We start from the raw sequence: 25,698 nt of genomic DNA on the forward strand, positions 1-25,698 counted from the left end.
TTAATTTAGCTGCCCTCATGTGTTGTGCATACCTAATGTTAAACTTTTAATTTGTTTTTACTTTTTCCCACAGTTGTTCTCCATCCATGATTACTTGGAATGTGTTGGAAGACTGCAGGATCATGCTGATGTTTTAGAAGATGTAAAAAAAGACTTTTTAATGCAGGCACCTATGGGCAACAGCTTAGAAGAACTGCAGATCCAAATAGAGGAATGTCAGGTTAGACATAAACAACTGCAATCTTTTAGTCATTCGTCAAACTAAAATCTATGTTCTCAATTTTCATTATCAGCCAACTACTATTACTTATTTTATGTATTCAATTTGATTTTCTTGACTAAAATATTTTTTCTTTCAGTCTTTCGAGTCCGAGTTGTCTAAACTTGGTGGTGTTCTGACAGCAGATATGGAGAAAGCTAAAGAGATCTTGAACTCGGCTCATGAAGACATTCCTATACAAATTCATCAAGATTTGGCCTCATCTTTTCTGGCGTTAGAGCCAAATTTTATTGCTGTCTTTGAAATGTGTGCAGAAAGGAAGGATTCCCTGATTCAAGCAATGGAAGCAGAAAAGGTCTGTGTGAAAATGGCAGACAAAATAATACTAAATGAAGTAACAGTTTGTATGAATCTCTAACTTCTTTGCCTGTGATTTCAGGTTAATTTGGAATCAGCATACCAGAAACATCTAAGTGATCTTAATGAGCTAATGGACCTCATTCAACACAAGTCTGAGATGTGGGATGTGGACTTGAACACATGTGATGAGGACACACTGAAACGTTTAAACCAGCAAAGCATGGTACATTTAAAGTCCTCTTCCATTAACCAAGACAGGACAAAAACTGATAAATAAATGAAAACTTCAAGAACTTTTGCTCTTTTCTCTTTCCAGGATGTTGAGAAAAATCTGGATAAAGAAGCCAGGCTTAAATTAGAAGACGTCACCTTCGATATTCAATGCTTCATTTCTGAGCACGCTCAGTTTCTGAGTCCAACTCAGAGCAGCTACCTCCTGAAGTTCCTCACCAGCACACAGCGAGCATTCAGGGAGCAAACAGAGAGGCTCATTTCACACAGGAGTGCCTTAGATGTCGTGCTGGACAGCAGAGAGAAAGAAAAGCAGGAAGAGGTTTGCCTCATGGACATGCTATAAATAATATGTTTTCACGAGAGCAGAATGAAACTTCTAAAGGAACTCAATGCAATGATTTGCAAATCGTTGAAACGTTTTGTACAAGAGGAAATAGTAAGAGCAATTAATTAAATGGCAAAACTGAGAAGGATTAGTGTTTCAATTTTAAATTTTATATGACAATAGCCCCCCCTCAAAACAAACAAACAAACAAACAATACACACACAAACACTGAAAAAGATATACAAAGTTAAAAAAAAGAAATTCTCGAACATCTCTCAACTTATTAACTTATTGTGCTAATAAGGCAAAAAGTTTATGCTTGCTGGGATTTACTGCTTTGAGAAGGACAGTGGATAGATTGCAGAATATTTTAGGCACATAAAATCTTAAAAAACAAAAAAATAAAAATAAGAAATTGGATCTTATATTTTGCCTTGCAGTTACAACAATTCAGAGAAGTGATCTGCATTTCCTCTGTTTCAATTGAATGACTTGCAAATCTTTACAGTATTTTTTGGTTAGTTTTTGGGGTGTGTGGCATAAATGCTTGAAGAACAGTTGTGTTGATATGTTTAGTTTACTAAAACTGATGCACATTGTCCTGTTATTGTTGCTTATACAAGCCACGCTTCTCGATAAGGGTGAAAACTTAATCTTTACCTTTTGAAAGATGCTTTTTTTTCTATTTTCAAGTTCACTAGCTCCCAAATCCAAAATATTTCAAAAAATAACATCATTGCATGCTCAGTGTGCCTGACCTCTGCTGCAGACTAATGTTTGTGCTGGTTGTATTCTGCAGGTCTCAAGACTGTGGAACATTTTTGCACAACGAACCCACTAACACTCAGAGAAAGGTCTTCCTGTGCTTATCCTCGTCATGAGAAAAAAGTGGCAAAACAGCATGTTTACAGCATACTGGGTTTTTAAAATACTTTGATAGAGAAAAGTGTATCTAAAGCAGAATTTGCATGACACCTTTTTGTGGTTGAAAAGTTTTCCTTCCCTATGATATCAGTGTGTACTGAGTATAGATATGAGTTTGATCAGCCACATGTTTATTGTTATCAATAATAACACTAACTGACATGTTTTATTTTTGTTCCATTAGTCTTTAATAGCCAAACACAAGGAGTTTGCAGAGAAGTTGGAGGAAGTGTGTGATAATCTCACTCTGACTGAGAACCAACTGATTGGTCATCAGCAGCAGGCAGACAAGGCTGAGTGTGTCACAGATCTTCAACAGTATCAACAGGAACATCAGGTTCGATAGTGTTTGATTTGTCTAAAAAAATCTTCACAAAAGAAACCTTAATTACTAAAGAGCTGTTTTATTCCCTGTGTGATCTCAAGGCTCTGCAAAAAGATGTGCTGACAAATGCCAGTGCTTTGAATGAGGTAATCAGCAGTACCAAAAGGTTTCTGGAGGAGAACCGCAGCAAGCTAACACCAGATCAGATCGCCATGATTGAGAACAAGTTGGAAGAGGCTAAAAGTAAAGCCACGCTCATCAATCAACGGGCAGAGGAGTCCAGAAAAGACTTGGAGAAGGTTGTTACAACAGCTATAAAACAGGAGAGCGAAAAGGTTCTTATTACTTCCCTGTTATATTTAGCATAAGAATTTGAATTGTATGGTATAGCAGCATTTGTAATGTGTGGTCTGTCAATGCAGGCAGCAGCTGTTGAACGGCTTGAAGAAAGTAAGAACAAAATTGAAGGTCTCCTAGACTGGATATCCAACATTGGAAATGAAAACATGAGCGGCCTGGATCAAACTGACCATATAAGTAAAGAGAATGGAAACCTGCCAGAGGAAACCTCAGCCAAAGGACTGATAGGAAAAGATGATGATGCCAATGGAAATGCTTTACAGACCCCTGGAAAGGATTTTGTCAGAGATAACAAAGAGGAGAACACTGCATCCCTGGACCTTGATAAACAGTATGACAGGGTGAAGGTATAGTCTGTTGATTACTATAAGAAATTTGCAAAACTTTTTTTAATTCTAGCTCATGCTGTACAGTACATACTTCAGACTTTATAAGAAGAACAAATATTTAAAATTCTCTGGAATTAACTACATTACTGTAAAATTTAAAGTTTACAAGAGGTAATTAGTTATTTATGGTAAAATATTCTATCATATCATATTGCATGATATCATATTGTATTACATCATATTGTACTGTATCATATTTTATTAAAATATTAATGCAAACTTAAATTTTTAATATTAGCAGCAATAGCATTTACCTCTTCTGTTATTTTCCATAGGCCCGTCATCAGGAAATTCTGTCCCAGCAGCAGGATCTGATCATAGCCACCCAATCAGCTCAGGCTCTGCTTGACAAACAAGCTAACGTGCTGTCTCCAGAGGAGAAACAGAGACTTCAGAAGAACATCCAAGACCTGAAGGAGCGCTATGAGGCCTCCCTGACTCAAGCTGAGCAGCAGATGAAGCAGGTGCAGTGTGTCCAGGAGGAGCTGAAGAAGTTTCAGGGTGACTGTGAGGAGTTTGAAAGCTGGTTGAAGCAGGCCGAAGGGGAGATGGACACACTGAGGGCTCCTGCTGGCTCTCTCAACATTCTGACTGATAAACTTCAGCAACAGAATGTTTTCTCAGAGGATGTGATTTCCCACAAAGGGGACCTTCGCTTTATCACTATTTCAGGACAGAAAGTGCTGGATGTTGCTAAAGCCAGTGGATTGTCCGACCATGCAGCTAATAATCCTCTGCTGCACGTGGATACTTCAGGGACCTGTTCTGCTGTCAAAAACAAACTGGACGCAGCAGCCAGTCGATACAAAGCTCTGCATTCACAGGTATTTCAATCTGAAGTTGAGCAGAGAGAAATTAGCTGCAGTTGCTTAATTTAACCACCAGGTGGTAGCATTTGTTCAAATAAAGTGTGACATGTGCCTGTTGGTGGTATTTTTACTTTTAATAGTCTTTGTCAGCTTTATTCACACTTGTGTAGTTACTGTAAAATGTCTGGGTGTCAAACATAAATATTTATTTTCTTTGTTTTAGTGCAATCTGCTTGGCAACAACCTCAGAGAAGTGGTAGACAAGTACCAAAGGTATGATGACTCAAGCACTGGTCTTTTGAAGTGGCTTAACATCTCAGAGGAGGAGGCGAGAAAGCAGCAGTCAGAGGCCATAGCAACTGATCCACAGATACTACAGAAACAACTGGAGGAGACCAAGGCAAGAAACATGATTCCAGATGTTTGTGTTAAAAATCTTAGATATGTTGATAAAAATGAGATCTGTTTCATTATAAATTTTCATCAGCTTTGTGTAGATATTAGGGGAAGTTGGGTTATTGTTATTTTAAATGAATAGAAAAGGAAAAGCTTTATTTAGTTGTGTCGCTTGTAGAACTTAAGGCGTTAATTTGGTTCTAAGGTCATGGCACAAAAGACCTCTATTACCATATACAGTATTTCCAAGCTATTCCTGGCACTGTGTTTAAATTCAAACCCACATGTGGATAGTTTAACCCTGGTTATTTGTAGCTTACATACTCCTACAGAAGAAAATAAGAACAAGCTGACAAAACAGCCTCTGTCAAAGCGTTTGGCTGCAGTTAGTTTCTTTGAAGGAGGAAAGTGATTTGCAGCATAGTTCTGCCCAGATAAGAGACACCTGTAAGCCAGCCAATGAGCACACTACTCTGAGCTTGTATTAAATATCTGCTCAGAAAGCCCCAGTCTTTGTGTAAGTGTTGTTCTCATTTAGTTATATATTTGAGATGACCTAATCTTATACATCATCAGTCATTTGTCTTCAATGTATTTTTTTTTAGATGCAAACATATAAATATAAAAAGAGGGCATTTGTATGTTTGGTTAATAAGTGTTTTTTTTCTGATTTTGCTTTTTTTATCTGCTAATCTTCAGGCTTTACAGGGTCAGATGATGGGACATCAGACAGCTATTGACACGTTACAGAAAACAGCAGAGTCATTAATAACAACTGAAGGAAACCTCCTTAGCAACCCTGATGAGATCCAGGAGACAGTTGGTAAGAAAATATTAAGTCAAATTAAAACCACTCAAAATAATTTTGATACATTTAGATTTTTTTATGTTTTGTTCTAGATGGAATTTTTTTTAGCAGGTTTGTTTTGTCTCCATGCGTTGCAGATGACATTGCTGAGCGCTACGATAACCTTTCCAAGTCTGTGAGTGACCGAAATGAGAAACTGCAAATCACCCTGACCCGCTCCATGAGTGTCCAGGATGGCCTGGATGAGATGATGGGATGGATGGAGAGAGTGGAGGCCAGTGTGAAGGAGAAAGAACAAATACCCCTGGACTCTGCATCTATTGGAGACATGCTCAATAAAGAAGCTGTATGTGTTCTTTTCATCATCTCAACAGTCAAAAAGCTTCTCATTATGCTTTGTATTTCAATCATTAGTTCTGTCATCACTTTAACTATGTAATGAAACTTGTTTTAGGCTTTAGAGCAGGACATACTGAGTCGCCAGAGCAGCATCTCAGCCATAGAAGCCAAAATGAAGAAGTTTGTGGAGACGGCAGATTCCTCAGCAGCTGCGCTCCTGGAGTCAAAGATGGATTCTCTCTCAGAGCGTTTTGCTGACACCTGTGACAAGCATAAGAAAAAAGTGTCTTACTTGGAGCAAGTGAAAGAAAAGGTGGAACAGTTTGAAAACATCTCAGACAAAGTCCAGCAGTTTGTCATGAAGCGGTCACAAGAGCTGCAGGAAACAGACGGACCTGGGAAAACGTTTAATGAAATGTCTCAACTAACACAGGTTAGTAAAATACCAATACTTTCAGTCATGTAGTACTTTTATCACTATAACTAAACTTTTTGTTTTAAATTCACTTCAGAATACTAAAAGCGAGTTGGCTGAATATGCCAGTGATATGGAGAAGCTGCAGACTCTGTCTAAGGAGCTGTCTGAAATAAGCCCTGATGGAAGCAAAGCCAAACTTCAGAGCAAGATGGACAACGTCACAAATATTTTTAGCACCTTCAAGGACACAGTTAAAGAAAAGTAAGTTTGGGAAAAGACGATTCATGCCATGTCCCGATGGATGTGTTTTATGGTCTTATTGATTTTGATGTCTGTTGTAGGGAAGAAGAGCTATCCTCCTGTCAGGACCAGCTGGGAGAGTTCAGATCTGCGGTCTGCGCACTCACCAAGTGGCTGGAAGAGACCAATGACAGAATACCTGCAGCTCAGCCAAGCAACAGTGAGAAAAATCTAAAGAAGGACCTGCAGATTGTTACTGTGAGTCATGACATAAATAAGTAGCATATTACAGAGACAATGTTATTCCTACAGTACATCTAAATGTGTTTAAAAATTACAGGGGCAAATGTCACAGATGTTATGATAGTTGACTTCTGACGCAGAAGTTTGCGTGCATTACAATTTAAGTGTATTTTAACAGATATCCTCCCCAAACTCCCCTCTGTTCCAACCTGCTTTATCTGCCAGGTGATGGCAGATGAATGAAGACTGTTTATACAGAACAGATCCAGGAGTGAAACACTGTTATCAGGCAGAGACTGTTTTCATCACTATAAATCACAGAACACATTATGTAATAAATAGGCTAATCTTTAAAAACACATTTCTCACATGTACAGTACTTCAAGAAATCCCCTTCTGATATTGTGTGTTTTGAATTCCAAAGCATTTTGTTAATTTATCTAATTAATGTTTCATCAGGGTTTATTAGATGAATGGACATCCAAAGGCCCTGCTGTCCAGGACCTGACCACTAAAGGATATGAACTGTGCAGCCTGATCACTTCTCTCACATCTCCTGCCAAGAGTAAAACTCCTAACAAGTCAGGTAAACATCATCCAGTTGATTTGGAGGCATGATGTTTGGGCTCGCTTGTGTAGTAGTGCATTTTTACTAACAGTTACAGATAGTGGCGAAAAACTTGTGCCAACAAACCTTGTCTGTGTTTTACTGTTGACACTTTGTCTCATGTCTTTGCATCAGCTCTTACTAACGGTGGTGGGCCAGCAAGCCACAACTACCTAACCAATAAAGGTAACTGAGTGTGGATGTGGATCCTGCTCTGTAAAAACACTATTTGTGGTGGAATGTAGTGGTAAATGTAGGTACTGCAGTGGTAAAATAACAGCTGTTGAAAAAACCTTATAGAATATAACTTCAGCAACAAATTTAATAAGAATCTTGAACTTTGTATTTATTTTCATACTTTTTGTAAGTATGTCTGTCTTTGTCAAACTTCCACAGGTATCAAGTTTGTTCATGAATTTCCATCAAAATCCAAAATAAGATGAAAATCACTCAGTTATTTGGGCTCATCAATAAATATTTCCATTTTTCATTTTTTAATGTATTATTTGTTTTGAATAATATTCATCTTTAAACTGTAAAACTGATCATAAAGCAGTCATTTTAGCTTGAAATGCACACCTGCAAAACAGCTTGTGCAAAACTACAGCATTGAATTTGATCAGATATAACAGACACTTGAATTATAATCAGAGGAAAAACATTTTACATGTTGGGTTATATTTAGATTACCATTTTTTTTTTTTAAATACACCTTTAGACATGTTAGTAGACAATTTTTTCTTGACTTCAGGTTTATTTGATTTAGGAGATTGTAATTATTTAGTAAAATGTCACCTGACCTAACTGTACAATTTCCATTTAAACATTTAAACATGACACTAAAAATGCATCATTTCATCTCTTCCTTCCTTTTCTATCATCTTTGTAAAGCTTGCTGTTGCAACCATTATTAATGTTTTCAGCATACTGTTCCATAATACTAATATATTAGATGTGTCTCACTATGATGATAATGGAGATTTACAAAGTCCTGATAAGAAAAGATTTCTTTTTGACACCCTCAGAGTTGATGGGAATCCAGCAGAACATGTCGTTTGTTAATGAGGGGTATGCCAGCCTTGGAGAAACACTGAAGAGTCGAAAGGAGCAGCTGAGTGGTTTGCTGCACGAGGTGAGAGAGACCCAGAAGGAGACAGAAGACATGATGACATGGCTGAAGGACATGAAAAAGACAGCAGAATCCTGGAACAGTGCATCCACTGAAAAAGATTCTGTGAAAACACAGCTTGAACAGCAGAAGGTAAAGATGCATTTTTGCTCACCAAATTTTCTTGGTTACAATAAATTGTGGACCAAAAATGCACATTTATGCATATTACTACCTTTATTCCTTTGAGCAGATTAGATTTAGCATTTATGATTTGCTGGTTCTCTCAGGTGGTTGAAGATGGGATAAAGGGGAAGCAGGAGCAGCTTCAGAAGCTAAGAGAAAAGCTTACAGGCTTGATCTCAGCCCATCCTAACTCCCATGAAACAACAACATGGAAGAAGATGCTTTCAGAAATAGGTATGCACAAAGGTGTTGGCTCCAGATGGCACCAGATAATTGTGTTAAAAACCCATAGACTATGGATTTCTCTGAGTATGACATTTCCTAGGTTTTGTCAATCTGGATGTGTATTTTGCTGTTTGAAATTGTATTCTGTACATGCATGTCAACATATCATAACCCTGTCTCTGCACCTTTTATCTGCTACATAAATGAACAAAATTAACACATTCTCTGTGCCAAGTCCTGCACAGTGGGAGGAGAACAGTGGGGCAGAGGACAGAGTGGTGTGTTTCTGCTGACTAATACAGATTGGTGTGGTTGTTTTGGCGTTTTACCTAGATGCTGCTTGGGCAGAAATCAGTGGCTCTGTAGAAGAAAGGAAACAGCACCTGGAACAGTCCAACAAAAATCTAGACATCTTCCAATCAAGTGAGCTGCAGCTTGGCCAGTGGCTCTCAGAGAAGGAGCTGATGATGAGTGTCCTTGGACCCCTCTCTATAGACCCAAATATGTTAAAAATGCAGAAGCAACAAGTTCAGGTTAGTAAAGGTGCAAGTTATTGGAAATAATTTTACTTTTGAGCAAAATGATCATCTTGACTTGCTTTCTATTTTCCACTCCAGATTCTCCAGAATGAGTTCAAGAGCCGTAAACCTCAATATGAGCAACTTGAGGAAGCGGCCGCTGCCATCCTTAACTCATCAGGCAACCAGGAGCCTTCAAATGGGAAGCTGGTGAATGAGAAACTTACTGCTGTCACCCAAAAGTGGCAAGGCCTCATGGAACAGCTGGACAAGCGAGACAGCCTAATTGACCAAGCAGTTGTGAAGACTGGTCAGTTTCAGGAGCTACTGAGGAGCCTCAGTAACACTGCCACACAGCTGGAGAATCAGCTCACCAACCATCACACCAACAGCACCCAGCCTGACGCTGTGAAGAAGCAGCTGGAAGATGTCCAGAACATCTCAGCTCAACTGAGAGAGGAGAGGAAGAAGCTGAAGCAGGCTGAGGCCATCAATGCAGAGCTCTCAGCATTAGTGACTGAGGACTATCTTAAAGCCGATCTGGCTAGGCAGCTGGAGAGTGTCAGCAAGCCTTTTAAACAGCTGGAAGAGAAAGCAGGTTGGCTTTTATTCATAATATTCTTTTTTTGTCCTGAGTCACTTAACTTCTAGAGGTGTTTGAAGATCTGTTTTTAATTATTTTCTTTTCCTGTTGTAGCAAAAAGAATTGAGCAACTGAATTCAACCTTTGCCAGTTCTCAGCAGTTCCATCAAACCTCCAAGGACTTCCAGTCATGGCTGAGTGAGAAGCTCCAGGAACAATCCAAGTCTCTTCCCATCTCTGCCAAAGTGGATGTTTTGCAGCAAACCCTGAAGGAGCAAGGTAAACTCCAGACTGCTCTCAAAGATCAGGAGGAGACTTACTGTACAATCATTGATGAGGGAGAGATGCTGCTGCAGACCATTGATGGTGCAGAGAAGTTGGCCCTGCAGGGCCAGCTCACTGCCCTCTCATCCAACTGGGAAGAAGTAAAGAAGGGCTCTGCCGAGCAAGCTGACAAACTCCAAGCTGCTCTCCTGAGATCTCAGAAGTATCACGAGCATGCAGAGAAGCTGAGTTCCTGGATTCAAGATTGTGAAGCCGGTGAGGGCCATGTCAAACTCACTGTTGATCCTGTTGCTGTGGAAGGCTATATCTCTCAGGTGAAAGCACTCCAGAAGGATGTTAACAAGCACAGAGGAGTGGTGGAGCAGCTTAATACAGCTGCTGAAAGCCTTCTTGAGGTGGCCAACACAGACACTGAAGGTGTAACAGAAGACAAGGATGCCATTGGTAAAAGATTAGACAAGTTTGTGGAAGGGCTGCAAGTCAAAAGAGAATGCCTGGAGAAGATCTCACACACTGTTAAAGAATTTAATGATGCCCACAAAGAAGCAAAGAGTCAACTTGAGGCAGCTAAAAAGCAGGTGGATTCCTATGAATCACAGAGCGTCCAGGCACACAGCAACAAGAACTTAACAAACATGAAAGCCCAACATAAGAGTTTAGAGGGAGTGCAGAACCAAGTAGAGCACATGAAAACATTGGCAAAAGATCTTGTAGTAGAGGTTCCAGATGCTGAAGGAGTGACAGAACTCTTACTGCAGGCAGATAATGTAGAAAAAGATTACAGCGACCTTAACAAGAAACTAGAGGAAGCATGCCAATCGTTGGAGAGTAAACTTCAGGGTATTGGACACTTCCAAAACAGCATTCGTGAGATGTTTACCCATTTCACTGAGCTGGATGATGAACTTGACAGCATGTCTCCAGTGGATTTAGATTTGGCCACTCTTAAAGAACAGCAGGACAGCATTCAGAGTTTTGTGGCTAAGCTGCAAGAGCTGATGGTGAACACGACCAATGCTGGAGACAGTTGTAAGAAGATGCTAAAAGACTCAGAATCCTCACCTGACCTGTTGGGCCTGAAACGAGATCTGGATGCTCTGAGTAAGCAGTGTGGCAAACTGTTTGACCGATCCAAGCAAAGAGAGGTCCAAGTGCAGAGTACTCTCAGCAAACTGGAGGAGCTTTATGGTAAACTTCATCAGGTGGAAGATAAACTTCTCAAAGCTGTGGACAAGGACACGTCCCAGGAGGTTGTTGGCATGGAAACAGATGTGATCAACCAACAGCTGGAGGCCTTTAAGGTAAGTTGACCACAATTTGATACTTTGCTTTCATTTTCTTAGTTATGTCTGTATATATTAAGAAAACAAAACAGCAAGTTTTGGTTTTGCAGTTTAAGAGGATCTACGTTAAAGGAAAAAAAATATTTATATAAAGCACAATTCAACACCTTGTACTCATTTTTTAAAAATTGTGTTGTATAATAATTAGACATATTCATTTATTGAGATATTAATAATTAATCTCAGTTGTGCATACTAGTAGAAACAAGTAACCTGATTACATCCTCCCTTTTCATATAAAATTACACAATTAAAATGGGTCTGATGAGCATAATTGACTTTCTTACAGATATCAGGTTATATTTCCAGCTAAAACATCACAACAAATGATTAAATTCTACTTTTGATTTTAAAATTGACACATACTGAATTTTTTTTTCTTCTTTTTCAGTTTTTATATAAACCAGTTTTCTGAAAATATGTTGTCTGTTATCATTTCTGTAAAGCCTTACATGCAACACAGGTGCAGGTTAATGGTAGAGTCTTTACTGAGCATGCTCGCTTCATAAATGAAAATCCTCTGGGGACTGCAAGCTCTTTTGGGGGCATTTGGTGTTAACAAAAGAGCTGGGCTCAATATGCAATGATGGGGGCAAGTGGGTCAGACCACCATGGCCAGGTGGTTGTCAGCAGGGCGCCACATGATTCAGTCATAAAGCTGATCTTCCATCCTGATCTCCTAGTTGTTCTTTAACCTGGTATCTTGTGTTATTTCAATGTTTTTGATTTGGATTTTGTTAGTAACATGTTAGCAATGGATTTTAAAGTACTAGATTTTTATAGTTGTTGCTCAACAGTCCATTCTGATGAATATTGTAATTCAAAAGGCTAAAGATTATTTCCCTAGGCTTTTGTTCATAGATTTCAAACTCTTTGCATTAGGTTTGAAAATCGTACACTTTGTTACCACATATCAAGTTCTGGTTTATTTTTTCTTAATATTGCTTCTAAATTCTCTTAAAAATTGTGGGATCCTTTTAATATCAGTTAGAAACTGATAACTAACAGTTTGTTATTAGCAAGATGTCCAGACTGATCCAAATATTTTAAAAGCTCATGAATTCCTGTGAAGTACAAGAGGATTAACCTATATTTGAAGGTGAAATGACAAAAGCCTTTTTTCATTTATAGCATTACATTGCGTTACAGTAAAACAATGTAAACAGCCGTGTATAGGCAAATGACTGTCCTATGATGTAGGTCAAGGTTTTTCTTTTTATTGAAAGGGGTTTTCTCCTCATGCATGAGGACTTCATTCTGGCCTCCGTGTCACATGCATGGATTAATATAATTGTCATGTGGGGGTGGAAGTGTCAGCTTGATGTGTGGATACTGGTTCGTAAGGTTATTATTAAAGAACTGATTAATTCAAAATGTTGCTAAGCAGCCATGTTGTCATGGTGTGCACACCCAGTTATTGTCCTATTACCACGCTCTTGGTGGAGAGGGCATATATGGCCTCAGCTGCTTGTGAAGGGTCTGTTTTTTATAAATACTTAAACTCAAGAGAAAAATAATAAACAGCAAACCGATATTAAAACTTGATGTTTTTTGTTTTGCTGCAGCATAAATACACTGCACGACTTGGTTATGTTGAGCTTAATTTGTTAGTGAACCAGATTTTTTTGCTGTAAATAAGTGAGTTTATTAAGTCATCTGGCAGAAAAGAAATAAACTGTGAAAGGCAGTGCTTAGATTTGTCTCTCTCCTGTGCTCCGTTACCATTTTAGGTCAGGTTCTGAAAAGAGGCTTCATGTGTTTATCAAGTTTCTGTCATAAGTTTTTTAAGAGCTTGGAGGTCCTGGTAAATCTACTTTATGTGTAAATGTGAATCGTTGGGGTTAGTTTTTGTGACTCAACACTACTGGGAATTGTTGTACGTGTTTTTTTTTAAAATACTCTTTAGACATTACATCAGGGTCTGTTGGAAATCTGAAAGAATTTCTGTCCTCTGAATCATACTTCACTAATGACGATGTAAAAACAAGTGTCACTAGACCTTTTATTGCTGCATGAAGATGTATTCTCCTTTAAGTGAAAGCTGAAACTTTTATGGGCCAGTTGAGGTACAAGTAGATTTACATCATCTTGCTGTACAGTGATTATCCTGCATTTTCCATTTGTCAGAAGCTTATAATCTTTTTTTCAAATCATATTAACCGAATCAGCTGCAGATTTTTTTTATTTTTTTCAATTAAAGTCAATTTTGTTTAAAGGTACTCATTGCAAACTATGAAAACCAACATAAAAAAGGTTATGCTGAATAAAATAAAAAGCCAGATCACTGAGGTTGAGCAGTTTTTCAATTTCCATCAAATTTCACTTTAACATCACTGCCTCCATTTTCTTTGCATCTCCTCTCATGTGTAAATAACTCAACAAAGAGGTTTGGAAACCTCTGTGATGTAGACATCAACAATAACTTAATTTTGTTTTTTCTTCTATCATCTTTTCTTCTACTACCTTTCGTGTCACTGGACATAAAAGCCCCATGATGCACTTGGCAGAGTCATCAGTGTTAAATTACCTGGGACTTGTGCCTCCCTCAGCATTCCACTGTAATTAAGAATATCTGCAGGGTCCACAGCGACTGTTCACAAAAGAAGGAGGACAAAGACAGAAAAAAGAAAAAAAAAATTGTATCTGTTTCAGTGTATTGTGATGTCATCAGTGAGAGCTGCTACTGCCTGCTGGTCTTTGTGTGTGTGTGTGTGTGTGAAATCTGGGTGCTCTCCTTCTCCTCCCCATTCCTTTATTACCGAAAGAGAAAAGGAGAGTGAGTGACTGTGTCAGGATGCAGAGGATGGCTTAGAAGTGAAGTCATATGGGCCAAAGAGAAATAAGAGGGAATTAGAAAGAGGGGGGAAAGGGTCATATGTCCACCAATCAACTTGTGCTGGAGCGGCTCTGAGCACAAATGGAGTTGTGGCAGATGCTGTCTGAATAATGAGCGAGGGGGCGGGGCATGAAACCTTCTGCCAGGAGGGTGTCTGTCAGTGTGAGGGGAGCGATGTGAGAGGAAGGGCAGGCTTTTTTTTCTGTTTATCTAAGAGTACCAGCTCTCCTCGGAGCTGCCTGCGTTTTTCTCTACAGCCTGCTGGATTTGTTTGTGGATAGTTTCAAGACTTTTGTTTAATTCACATGGATGCTGGGAGGATTCTCAGGACTAAAAAGCACTTTGAGCAAAAAGATAAGAAATTAGGTTTTGGAAAATCTCTGGAGGATTATGTTTGGAATAGGTGACTCGACTGAAAGGCAGGACTTGGACTTGTTCTATGATTTGTTTGGGAATTTTTGATAGTGTTTCGTACATATTTTTGAGAGGTTTTTGTGTTTAATCTAGAACAATCTAATAATGTTTTTTTTTTTAAAAAAACCATCTACCTACTAAAATATTGATTTTTTTTTTTATTCAAAAGGAAATGCTTTGTATTGATCTGATGATTTCTCATTTAAGGGAGCAGAAACATTACTTTGCACACAGTTGCTACTCATGTAAGTTGTGCTCCTTTTTAAATTGCCTAACGAGCACTGAAGCAACTTTCACTAACTCAAAGGATTTCACTACATCCTTAATTTTTCTTTGTGGTGAGCAGTGGCAGTTGTCTCAGCATGGGTAAACCGCTGAGCAGACCAGATTGTCTCAGACAAAACCCTTCCTGCGTTGGGAAGGGGGAGGAGGAGGACCTGAACATTGATGACTGCTACGTTCCCCAGAGATCCATTTATGACACCGTACGACTCAATGAGCAGATAGACTCAGGATCTAAAGGCAGCCTCTCTTCCCGACACTTCACGGGCACTTTACCTTATACACATCGCACGTTGGACCTAAGCAGCCTCTGTGGAAATGGAGGTCTCTCAGCTTCTAGTTCCTTTGAGCTCCGAACTAGAAAACCTGCTGTGCTAGATGAGCGTGCCGTCTTTGATGGACTTAAACTCAATGGGAACATGATGAGCGATACAGTGCTGCCTAAGGCTCGTCTTCAGGGAAGAGAGAAGAAAGACCATCCTCACCACCGCAGGTCCTGGAGGACTTTTGCCCCCAGTAATTTGGGTGAATTCGCCAACCGCAGTGGCACACTGAATTCTGGGATTGTGGAGAAGCCTGGCTTGATGAACGGCAGGAGAGAACAGAGTATGACGAGCTCACTGACTTCTGAAGAAGACTCAGGTCTGTACAGTCCCTCTGCAGAGAGGCAGCGACATGTACACAAATCCCACAAAAAGTCGGGCCCTGGAACAAGGAGCTTCTCATCGTCCGAGGCAATGCATATGTCTGGGGATCTGAAAGCAGGACGCTCCCTCAGCTCAGGACAGGAGGACTTTCCTTTCTCTTCTGTGAGAGCCAACCTCCACCACAGTTGCAGTTTAATTCGAGAGCCACTGCAGAAAGAACCTGGTGTGTTGAAGCTTAACGAAAAGGATATTCTGAGCAACGGGGAATACAAATACTCCACAGGGAGGTCATCTTTAGGGTCAGCCTCCAGGACTCAAAACGGCAGCTCTGGCTGGCGTTCCAGGACTTTAACAGACTACGATGAGCTATCCACAGCTGAGCTGTTGGAAGATGGGTCATCTCAGAATGACTGTGAGCTGGTTAGTGTGGTGGTGACACAGCCTGAGACATATGGAAACTCTGTAACTCTACCCACAGAGAGCAGCCTGCAGACGTGTGCTATGGAACAAGGAGTGTCTAAGTACAACATGGAAGAACTGGAGGAGTTCCTACAATCATTGGAGGCCTGTCTGCCTAAAAGTTTACACGCATTCCAGCACGCAGGGGAGCAGGAGATCGAGGCCTTCCTGAATGCCATTGGTGCATGCCCTGAGATTGACCCCGTGGGTTATTTTTCTCCACAGGTGCCCCAAAATAGCTTCTCCCTTCATTTCTGAGTTTTATTTTATTATCTGTTCCAGCACACATTTCTGTTGATGATAAATCTCTTTGCATGAGTTGTTTCCAAGCTGCTGGATTTTTTTGTATCTGATTACATGATGGGTAAATTAGATTCTTCTCAGCCTGGAAATCTGTCACAGTTGTGCTTTAATTGTTAAATCTGCTTTGCTGACTCAACCAGTCAGCTCCTTCTTGTTCTGGTGTTCCAGTTGTTTTTGTCAACTAGAATTGCAGCAATAAGCCTGAAATCAGCATGGTACAATAATTTTTCTGAACCATGGATTACATCAAACACCTGGCCTTATTTTAAGCTTTTTTATTTAGAAAACTTTTAGTTTTTTAAATCAAAATTTCAGGTTTTATTTCTAGTTTTTATACGTGTTTCTCTTCTGACTGATGTGATGGCTAGACAAAAAGAGATGTTTGGTAAAGATTATAATATAACAACACTCCTCAATTGCAAATGTAACATGTGTATTAAAACCTCTTTATTGTTACAAAAACAGAGTTTTAGACATCAAAGACATCTCTGAATCTATTGCTTACATTTAGTAGAATTTGGTTATTCTTTAAGTTTAGGTTATGAATACACCTTTCCAGATTACAGAAATTGAACTGCCTATTAAGGATGATTACATTGGCATTGCAGCCAAAAGGCGAAGGCAGACAGTAATGTCTTTCCTGTGTCTGTGTTCTCCTGTTTGTTACCAAAATATCCCATAAACCACTGGATGGTTTTCAATGAAACTTGTAGAAAGTCCAAGAACAAAGGCAGAGGACAATGCATTTCTTCAAGAAATACTATGGCTTTAATTATATGAACATTTAGCATATATTTCCTTTTATTTATTTCTTATGTCTTTAGGCTTTCCAAAAAGATGACATCGAACCATTGCAGACACAGCTTCATGACATCAACTTGCTCGGGCAGAGCCTCATCCAAAATGCTGCTAAAGGCACCAGCACCAAGAAACTTGAAGATGACCTAGAAGGCGTAAACACAAAATGGAATACACTAAATAAAAAGGTTAGCTTTATATTTATGCTTGTTTTTGGAACAGTTGTGAAAATATTAAGCGATATTTGCACTGTAATAAAATGTTGATTATTAGTGTTTTATAGTGTTTTAATCCCTGCTTAAATTAGTAACATACGTATATATTCACTGTGATATCTGCAGATCGCTGAGCGTTCGGCACAGCTGCACGAAGCCCTGTTGCATTGTGGGAGATTTCAAGATGCTCTGGAGTCTCTCCTCAGCTGGTTAACTGACACAGAGGAGCTTGTGGCCAATCAGAAACCTCCCTCTGCTGAGTTCAAAGTGGTGAAAGCACAGATACAAGAACAGAAAGTAAGCCATTCTCACACCGAACAACAAACAAACAAACCAGCAACTCTATTTTCATCCTAACACTTCAACGCTAAAACATACACCCAACATTTATTTTATCATTCATCTTGTTTAATAGACCTCCATTGTTGACTGTGAGTGTGTCACACAAAGCTTTTTATTTAATGAACATATAATTTGAGGCTGTTAGATTTACTGATTTTCTAAACAATGCCTTGAAATGATGCTCAATAACTCTCATGCTTTTTTTGTCCCTGACAGCTCCTGCAGAGACTGCTGGATGACCGAAAGTCGACCGTGGAGCTGATAAAAAACGAGGGAGGGAAGGTTGCAGAACTGGCTGAGTCTGTGGATAAGGAGAAGGTTGCAAAAGAGATTGAATGCCTAGGGCAGAGGTGGGACACTTTGCTCAAGAAAGCTGAAAACAGGTTTGTATATTTGTAGGCTTGTAATTTAAAACTCTGTTAAATGAACAAATTCTAAAGGAAACAAGATTTAAAGCAATAATTTGTTTTGCCTCTGTTTGGGAATGTTTAAAAACTTCCTAAGATGGTTGAATTCTTGAATACCTCCCTTTTTTCCTATTAAAGTTAATCAAGCACTTAAAATTGTAAAATTTTCGGTATTAAAACAAAAAATTAGGGTTTTCCTCATATTCAAAATATCTACAAGCAATAGCTACATTGTTTTTAATGATCTTCTTTTCATATTATGTTTCATGTGACAGGCACAAGCAACTGGAGAGTATCTTAGTGGTCACTCAGCAGTTCCATGAGACTCTGGAGCCCCTGAGTGAGTGGCTTGCCGCCACAGAGAAACATTTACTTAACTCTGAGCCCATTGGCACTGAGACATCCAAGTTGGAGGATCAGATCTCTCAGCATAAGGTATTATCTAGAATTTTCCACCATGTCTCTGTGTTTTCATTTTACTTTTTAACACCATCAGCTATGATGTGCTGATTTCAGTTAAATTTGTTTTGCTCATTATTATAAGTTTTCCATTATCTCCCACTTTCCTTTTGGTTAAATTATATATATATATTTTTTTTTGTTTTATGTCTGTTTTTTTTTTGGTCCATTTCCCATCACTCATGGTCAGGCCTTAGAGGAGGAGATTATGAACCGCAGTAAAGACCTGTTTCAGGCCGTCAGCCTGGGCCAAATGCTCAAAACGGTGAGCTCGGTGGAAGATAAGGAGTTTGTTCAGTCCAAACTGGACACCACTCAGGCCAGTTACATAGAGCTCCAGGAGCGATGCCGGAGGAAAGCCGACATGCTGCAGCAAGCTCTGGCGAACGCACAGCTGTTTGGAGAGGACCAAGTGGCCCTCATGAATTGGCTCAACGAGGTGCACTCCAGGCTGAGTGACGTGCCCTTGGAGGACTACAAAACAGATGTTCTTGAAAAGCAGCTGGCAGAGCAGCGGGTATACACTCCTCTCCAGGCCAACTTTTATTCTTTCTTTTGTGTTGCATCAGTCATCTTTTATTTAATTTCTTCCATATGTTTGCCATGCATTGTTTACACTGGAGTTTTCGCTGACTAAGAAAGGTTTTTCTTTTCAGACACTACAAAGTGATATTGAATCAAGAAAGAAGAACGTTGATCAGGCCATCTCTAATGGGATGGAGCTTCTGAAGCAAACAACAGGCATGTTTTTATTTATTTCTTTAATACCACAACAAGTTAATTGTTATTTGAATCATAATTGAGAACATTTGTTATTTTTTGTGTATCACAAAATCAATAACTTCAAAATAGCTTAAATAAAAACAAATATAATTTGCTTTTTTTGGTAACCAAAGCTAAGCAGGTAACATTTTTTTTATTTTATTTTAATTACTATTCATAGGTGATGAGGTTGTCATTATCCAAGGCAAACTGGATGGAATAAAAACAAAGTACGCAGAGATAAACTCAATGGGTGCAAATGTCTTGAAGACACTGGAGCGAGTATTGAGTCTTTCCAACGAGCTGCAGGACAATCATAAGGATCTGAGCTCCTGGTTAGAAAAAGCAGAGGCTGAGATAAAAATGTTTGCTGATCAGGAGCCAGCGGGCGAGCATCTGATTCATTCACAAAACAGGCAGAAAGTAAGTCGGGGTCTTTTGTTTGTTTGTTTTTTTAAATAAAAGTCAGTGTCTACACCTGAAAAAAGGGAAGAACATTCACTCAAATTTGACTTTATAATTTAATCTCATTCAGGCCTTACTAAAAGAGACTAAAGAACAAAAGCCTGTGTTAGACAAACTGAATGAGCTGAGCAGCTCACTCCAGGATCTGATCCCTTGGCACACGAGAGAGAATTTGGACAAACTGGTGACTGAAGATAGTGAGCGGTACCAAGCCGTCTGTGACGCCATCACTCAGCGGGTCGACCGGATCAATGCTGATATTCTCAAATCACAGCAGGTAAACCACACAAGTTGTTACATCAACGCTTTCTTGTAAGTCTGTCCCATTTTCTTGTCATTTAGTGTGTTTTTTCTTTATATTTCCTCTTAGTTTGAGCAGGCTGCAGACACTGAACTCTCCTGGCTGGCTGAGGCTGAGAGAAAATTGCTGTCGATGGGCGACATCAGGCTGGAGCAGGACCAAACCACAGCCCAGCTGCAAGCACAGAAGGTTAGCCATGATATTTTTATGTGGATACGGATCTTCATATATAAAAGAAAGCATTGTAAACACAATTTTTTTGTGACATCCACTGATTTTACAGATTTTCTCTATGGACATCATGAAGCATAAAGATGCTGTGGATGAGATTGTAAAAACAGGAAAAGCCATCGTGAGCAGCAAAAACCCAGAAGAGAAAGAAGCTTTGAAGGTGAAAAAGATCTGTTTCAGCACAGCAAGTAAACATTTATTTATCAGAAAAAACACAAAAGCTAAAAGATCTATTTTTTTTTTTTTTCAATCAGGCCAAGACCCAGACTCTCTTGGAGAAGTATGGTATCGTCAGTCAGCTGAACTCCGAGCGCTGTCTGCAGCTAGAGCGAGCCCAGTCTCTGGCCACGCAGTTCTGGGAGACCTACGAGGAGATGTGGCCGTGGCTGCAGGAAACTTTAAGCACTTTCAGCCAGCTGCCCCAACCTGCCATAGAGTATGAAACACTCAAGCAGCAACAAGAGGAGCTCAGGGTAAGAAATCAACACGATCTATAAGACTTTTATTCAGTTAGAAGAAAAAAATTAAACCAATTTGTGATGTCTTCTCCAGCAAATGCGAGAGTTGATTGCTGAGCACAAGCCTCACATTGATAAGATGAACAAGACAGGGCCTCAGTTACTTGAGTTAAGCCCTGTGGAGGGAGCCCCCATCAGAGAGAAATACACAACCTCTGACCAGCTCTACACCAAACTCAAGGCTGATGTCAAGCAGAGAGCTGCCACTTTGGATGAGGCCATCTCCAAATCCACACAGGTGAAATGAAAGAAAATGCTTATGCTTAATTATGTTTTCTATAAACAAGGTGTTTCACTAAATCACAAGAGCCTTACATGCTATCTGTTTTTGTAACTGAGGTTTTTCTTTCTGCTTTCTCTAAGTTTCATGATAAGATCGACCCCATGCTGGAGTCTTTGGGACGAATCGCTGAACGCCTGCGTCAGCCTCCATCCATCTCAGTGGAGGTGGAGAAGATCAAGGAGCAGATCACTGAGAACAAGGCCATGTCTGTGGATCTGGAGAAACTGCAGCCCTCTTATGAGATGCTGAAGCAGCGAGGAGAAGAGATGATTGCTCGATCTGAAGGAGCAGACAAGGACATATCTGCCAAAGGTTTGAAATACCTTTTATCCTTATGTTTCATTTCTTTATTTATTTCCTGTATGACAGCATAGATTTATGCAATAATCTTTCTATGCTTGTGACTGTGAAGGTAGAAAGATTTTGTTTTATTATGCCTTTATTTGTTATTTTTCCTTTTCATTCCAGCCGTACAGGACAAACTGGACCACATGGTTTGCCTGTGGAGTGACATCCAGGCCTTGCTGGAGGAGCGGGAGGTGAAGCTGCTGGATGTGATGGATCTGGCGGACAAGTTCTGGTGTGATCACTGTGCCCTCATCGTCACCATTAAAGACAGCCAGGACCTGCTGAAGGAGCTGGAGGAGCCCGGAGTCGACCCGTCTGTTGTGAAGCAGCAGCAGGAATTTGTGGAGGTGGACTGAAAATATCTAAATCACCGAATGAACCAGTTTCTAAAAAGTAATGAAGCATTTTTTTTTTTAATTTAAAAATGCTTTTAATTTCTACAGGGATTTAAGGAAGAAATTGATGGGCTGCAGGAAGAGCTTGATGTTGTTCAAAACCAGGGTGCAGAGCTGATGACTGCCTGCGGGGAACCTGATAAACCTGTGATAAAGAAAAGTCTTGATGAGGTAACAGATTACCACAACACCATTTTTATAAGATGCTTTTATTTATCTTCCTGTGGTTTACTGCAGAGATTTTACTTGCTAATTCTCCTGATCATTTATGTGATTAGATTTCATCAGCTACATGAAGATAATGTGATGTTTTGCAGGTAAATTCAGCGTGGGAAAACCTCAACAAGACTTGGAAGGAAAGAGTAGAGAGATTGGAGGAAGCTATGCAGGCCGCCGTGCAGTTTCAAGATGGACTGCAGGTACTTAGATCACAACAAGACACGTCTCAAGACCTAACACACACAGTTTGAGAATGTAAACTGTCATTGATGCTTGCCATTTCTGGGTGTTTTCATTATAAAATACACAGATACGTGTTCATGTAGACATACTTTAATCTTTGAAAGTTAAACACAAATGTGAGCCACATCATTTTAAGACCTTCAGATGAAACATCAGATTACAGCGCAGATGGTTTGAGTGATATGACATTTTACGAGAGCCTTGTTAATTTAGAAACAATAAACACCAACCCCAGTCTGGTGCTATATTTGGATCAGGCTTTAACTCATGTGTATAAAGTTCTTATAAAGTCTTTTTTGCTGTGGGAGACAAATCTTCTACACCGCTGGTTTAACTTTAATTAAATTTAGGACATAGGTTTTGTATTTTTTTTTTGTGTGTTTACCAAATTTTTAACTGTACAAACCGGCTTGTAGATTTAGTGCGTAACATGAGAAGAACACAAGTGAAACATGACTCTCTTTGCTCTAATCTTTGTTTTCTCACTGTAACAATGGTTCCCTGCTTTGTATTCAGGGTATGTTTGACTGGGTGGATATTCTGGAGAGCAAACTGGATTCAATGTCTCCCGTAGGCACAGACCTGGAGATGGTCAAGCAGCAGATTTTAGAACTCAAGGTACTGCCTTTGTGTTTAAGTATACAATAACAAATTACTGCTGCTATTGTATATACTGAAAACATGGCAATTCTCTTCTGTTCTGAGTTCTGACTATATTTCTTTACGTTCAGCTTTTGCTGACAGAGCAGATGCCTCAAACACCAGCTGTGTTTATATTCAGTGCTCTGTTCATAACTTATGATAGTTGGTCTTTTTTGTGTGCGTACAGGTTCAAAAACTCTAAAAGAATAGTTTCACAAAGTAGTTCCATGTTTTTTGATGTGCAGTTTTACTATTCTTTTCATTCAAAGACAGAACTGCTATTGTCTGTGTAACTTCAGTGCTTTTGTTGACTGATCGGGTGTGCCGCTGCTTTTTCAGGAGTTCAAAGGAGAAACGTACCAGCTCCAGATTGAGATGGAGCGTCTGAACCACCAGGCCGGCCTCCTGCTGAAGAAGGTGACAGAGGAGGCGGATCGCTGTGCCATCAAGGAGCCAATGTCCGAGCTCAAGATGTTCTGGGACAACCTGGATGAGAAGATAATCAGCCGCCAGGTCAGAGCAAGGGCCAGAATCACCAGAAAATTAGGCTGTTATTGTTCATTTTGTTGTTTAATATTTTATGTTTAAATAAAAAGAGTAATAAAGCCATATAATTTACATTTTGAGTATTCAGAAGGAGCTTTGAATAAAATATGAAACCAGTACTTGTCACAAGTCTCCAAAAATGTTTTCTCTCATAAACTTAAACCTCATAGCTTTTTACAAGTTTTCCATATTTTTTGTTTTACTTTTGTAGTTTATTATTATTATTATGATTTATTCTGAGATATCCATAAAATCTATAAAATACAAAGGGAAATTCATATATATATATATATATATATATATTTCCCTCCGAAGTATAGAATCTAGACTGAACATTACCTTCTGAAGCCTGATGAATACATTCTGTGTGTCAAGTGTTTTCACTGAATGTCAAATCTAATGGGTCAATTTGTCATAAACCCAGCACAAACTGGAAGGAGGCCTCCTGGCTCTGGGCCAGTTCCAGCATGCCCTGGATGAGCTGCTGGCCTGGATGAGCCACACCGAGGAGCTGCTCAACGATCAGAGAAAAGCTGCAGGAGACCCCAAAGCCATTGAGATAGAGCTCGCAAAGCACCACGTAAGACAAGTCCCCTCTATCGTTAAAATACACCACATTTTTTTAGTAAACAAACACACTTCACTGTACGTTTCATTTATTTCATAAAAAGCTGGACAAGAAGGCTGAGGATTAATTCAAGCAACAGTATAAATGTTTAAAAATCTATAGAAATCAAATTCTAATCATATTATCAACCTATTTGTGTAGTTTTAGTGACATCCTTGGTGCTTGATGTTTATTCAGCTAACTTTTTGCCTTTTCTGGCTGCTTTTTCCTAACAGGTTCTCCAGATAGACGTGTTAGCTCATAAATCAACAATAGAGACAGTGAACAAAGCTGGTAATGAACTGGTGGAGTCGAGTGCCGGAGAGGAAGCTTCCAGTCTGCAGAGCAAACTGCAGAATCTGAACCAGAGGTGGAAAGCCATCCTGGAGAAGACAGAGCAGAGGAAGCAGCAACTGGAGTCGTCTCTGCTTCAGGTTTCTGATTTACATTTACTGTAACCTAATCCTAGTAGGTTTAAACAAAGGAGACCGGACTTCTTTATTTTTTAATCCTCCTGTGGCCTTCGGGTCAAATTGACCCAAAGTTACAAGGGCTTCCCTACCTCTCTCTAGCTTTTTTTTTTTTTTTTGAGGGCTTCAGGAGGGTTAAAGGTGTTTCTTTTTGCTTCTGAGAACTTATTTTTGAAGTTTTTATTGGCCTGGTCCACAGACCCCAACAACCCTCAAAAGAGACGGGAGTAAGAGTGATTTGCACGTGAGTTCAAGTTGCATAAATGGAGCAACTTACTGCAATTTAAAAACTTCAAAACTCTGTACTTTTTAGTTGGAATTTAGAAAACTCCTCAGTTTTCTAAAGAAGTCCAGTTGCATTTATTTAAACCTACAAGGATTTATATACCCAGGATGACTGAGAACTTTCTCCAGCATATTGTAACCTAAAACTACTGCATTATTAGTTTCTGTTTAATAAAGTGTGACTCATTCTTTTGTCCCAAAGGAACAAATATGATATGTCAAACTCAGAACGTTCTGTTGCAAAGAGGGATTCTCCTACTTCCTCATTCATTTAGACTCCTGTGGATTTTTCTATTTTTATGATTGATGTTTGAAATGGATGGACGGTTCAGTGATGTGATCAAGGGAATACAAAGCTTAAATTTCTTTGTATATATATATATATATACCAGAAAAGGTCTGAAAAGTTTCTTAATTGTTTGAAGTTTTTCATGCTTTTATATCAAAGGTTATTGAGAATTATAATAATGTCAAATGACAAAAGGCTAGACGACAATCATGAATTGCCCCCTTGTTTTCCCTCAAAAGCTTTAATTCATTATGGGCCACCTTTTTTGCCAGTGAATACGTCAGGAATGAGTCCAGGGATTTAATAACTCAGTCATGTTCCTCTCTGAGTCTCAGGTTCCCAACAATAAGCGTGTGTGTGAGACACTTTTTGTCCTGACTCAGGTTGTATTGTGTTGTAGGCCCAGGGTTTCCATGGTGAGATCGAAGATATGCAGCAATGGCTGAAAGACACAGAACGTCAGCTGTTGGCATCAAAGGCTGTGGGAGGCTTACCAGACACGGCTCGAGAGCAGCTTAACGCCCATCTGGTATGTGTTTAACAATATGAAAGGCCGCATACAGATGGCAGGCTGGCAAGAAGGTAACCGTGTCTTTTCTGTGTTTTATCTAAAGTGTGAAAATTAAATGACACCACAAAATTCACTACTTGCTTTGGCCTGAAAAAAAGATGACAAAGAGCCTTTT

At 39.4% G+C, this 25,698-nt stretch overlaps 1 protein-coding gene across 24 annotated transcripts in view; it reads left to right on the forward strand.

Annotated features, from left to right (window-relative positions):
* Nucleotides 1–25,698, forward strand: part of dst (dystonin) — a 94,715-nt gene that overhangs the window by 55,110 nt on the left and 13,907 nt on the right. For 19 of the 24 annotated variants that reach the window (XM_017412866.3, XM_017412872.3, XM_017412864.3 and 16 more), the window contains 42 exons: nt 74–220; nt 360–575; nt 660–803; nt 897–1,133; nt 2,249–2,401; nt 2,491–2,724; nt 2,812–3,096; nt 3,414–3,962; nt 4,171–4,347; nt 5,043–5,166; nt 5,289–5,497; nt 5,606–5,923; nt 6,003–6,169; nt 6,250–6,406; nt 6,851–6,977; nt 7,134–7,184; nt 8,024–8,259; nt 8,397–8,526; nt 8,851–9,050; nt 9,135–9,633; nt 9,733–11,204; nt 17,012–17,173; nt 17,327–17,497; nt 17,759–17,925; nt 18,225–18,384; nt 18,599–18,925; nt 19,065–19,149; nt 19,352–19,593; nt 19,706–19,912; nt 20,006–20,125; nt 20,220–20,327; nt 20,422–20,640; nt 20,720–20,923; nt 21,049–21,280; nt 21,437–21,663; nt 21,760–21,882; nt 22,029–22,130; nt 22,690–22,791; nt 23,155–23,328; nt 23,786–23,941; nt 24,205–24,402; nt 25,413–25,541. In XM_017412866.3, coding sequence (XP_017268355.1) covers nt 74–220; nt 360–575; nt 660–803; nt 897–1,133; nt 2,249–2,401; nt 2,491–2,724; nt 2,812–3,096; nt 3,414–3,962; nt 4,171–4,347; nt 5,043–5,166; nt 5,289–5,497; nt 5,606–5,923; nt 6,003–6,169; nt 6,250–6,406; nt 6,851–6,977; nt 7,134–7,184; nt 8,024–8,259; nt 8,397–8,526; nt 8,851–9,050; nt 9,135–9,633; nt 9,733–11,204; nt 17,012–17,173; nt 17,327–17,497; nt 17,759–17,925; nt 18,225–18,384; nt 18,599–18,925; nt 19,065–19,149; nt 19,352–19,593; nt 19,706–19,912; nt 20,006–20,125; nt 20,220–20,327; nt 20,422–20,640; nt 20,720–20,923; nt 21,049–21,280; nt 21,437–21,663; nt 21,760–21,882; nt 22,029–22,130; nt 22,690–22,791; nt 23,155–23,328; nt 23,786–23,941; nt 24,205–24,402; nt 25,413–25,541 — 9,447 coding nt within the window. The remainder of the gene's footprint in view (nt 1–73; nt 221–359; nt 576–659; nt 804–896; nt 1,134–2,248; nt 2,402–2,490; nt 2,725–2,811; nt 3,097–3,413; nt 3,963–4,170; nt 4,348–5,042; nt 5,167–5,288; nt 5,498–5,605; nt 5,924–6,002; nt 6,170–6,249; nt 6,407–6,850; nt 6,978–7,133; nt 7,185–8,023; nt 8,260–8,396; nt 8,527–8,850; nt 9,051–9,134; nt 9,634–9,732; nt 11,205–17,011; nt 17,174–17,326; nt 17,498–17,758; nt 17,926–18,224; nt 18,385–18,598; nt 18,926–19,064; nt 19,150–19,351; nt 19,594–19,705; nt 19,913–20,005; nt 20,126–20,219; nt 20,328–20,421; nt 20,641–20,719; nt 20,924–21,048; nt 21,281–21,436; nt 21,664–21,759; nt 21,883–22,028; nt 22,131–22,689; nt 22,792–23,154; nt 23,329–23,785; nt 23,942–24,204; nt 24,403–25,412; nt 25,542–25,698) is intronic. The other 5 variants (XM_017412874.3, XM_017412879.3, XM_037973541.1 and 2 more) reach the window with 3 other exon arrangements.

This window comes from Kryptolebias marmoratus, linkage group LG22, assembly GCF_001649575.2.
Source record: "Kryptolebias marmoratus isolate JLee-2015 linkage group LG22, ASM164957v2, whole genome shotgun sequence".
NCBI classification, from domain to species: domain Eukaryota; kingdom Metazoa; phylum Chordata; class Actinopteri; order Cyprinodontiformes; family Rivulidae; genus Kryptolebias; species Kryptolebias marmoratus.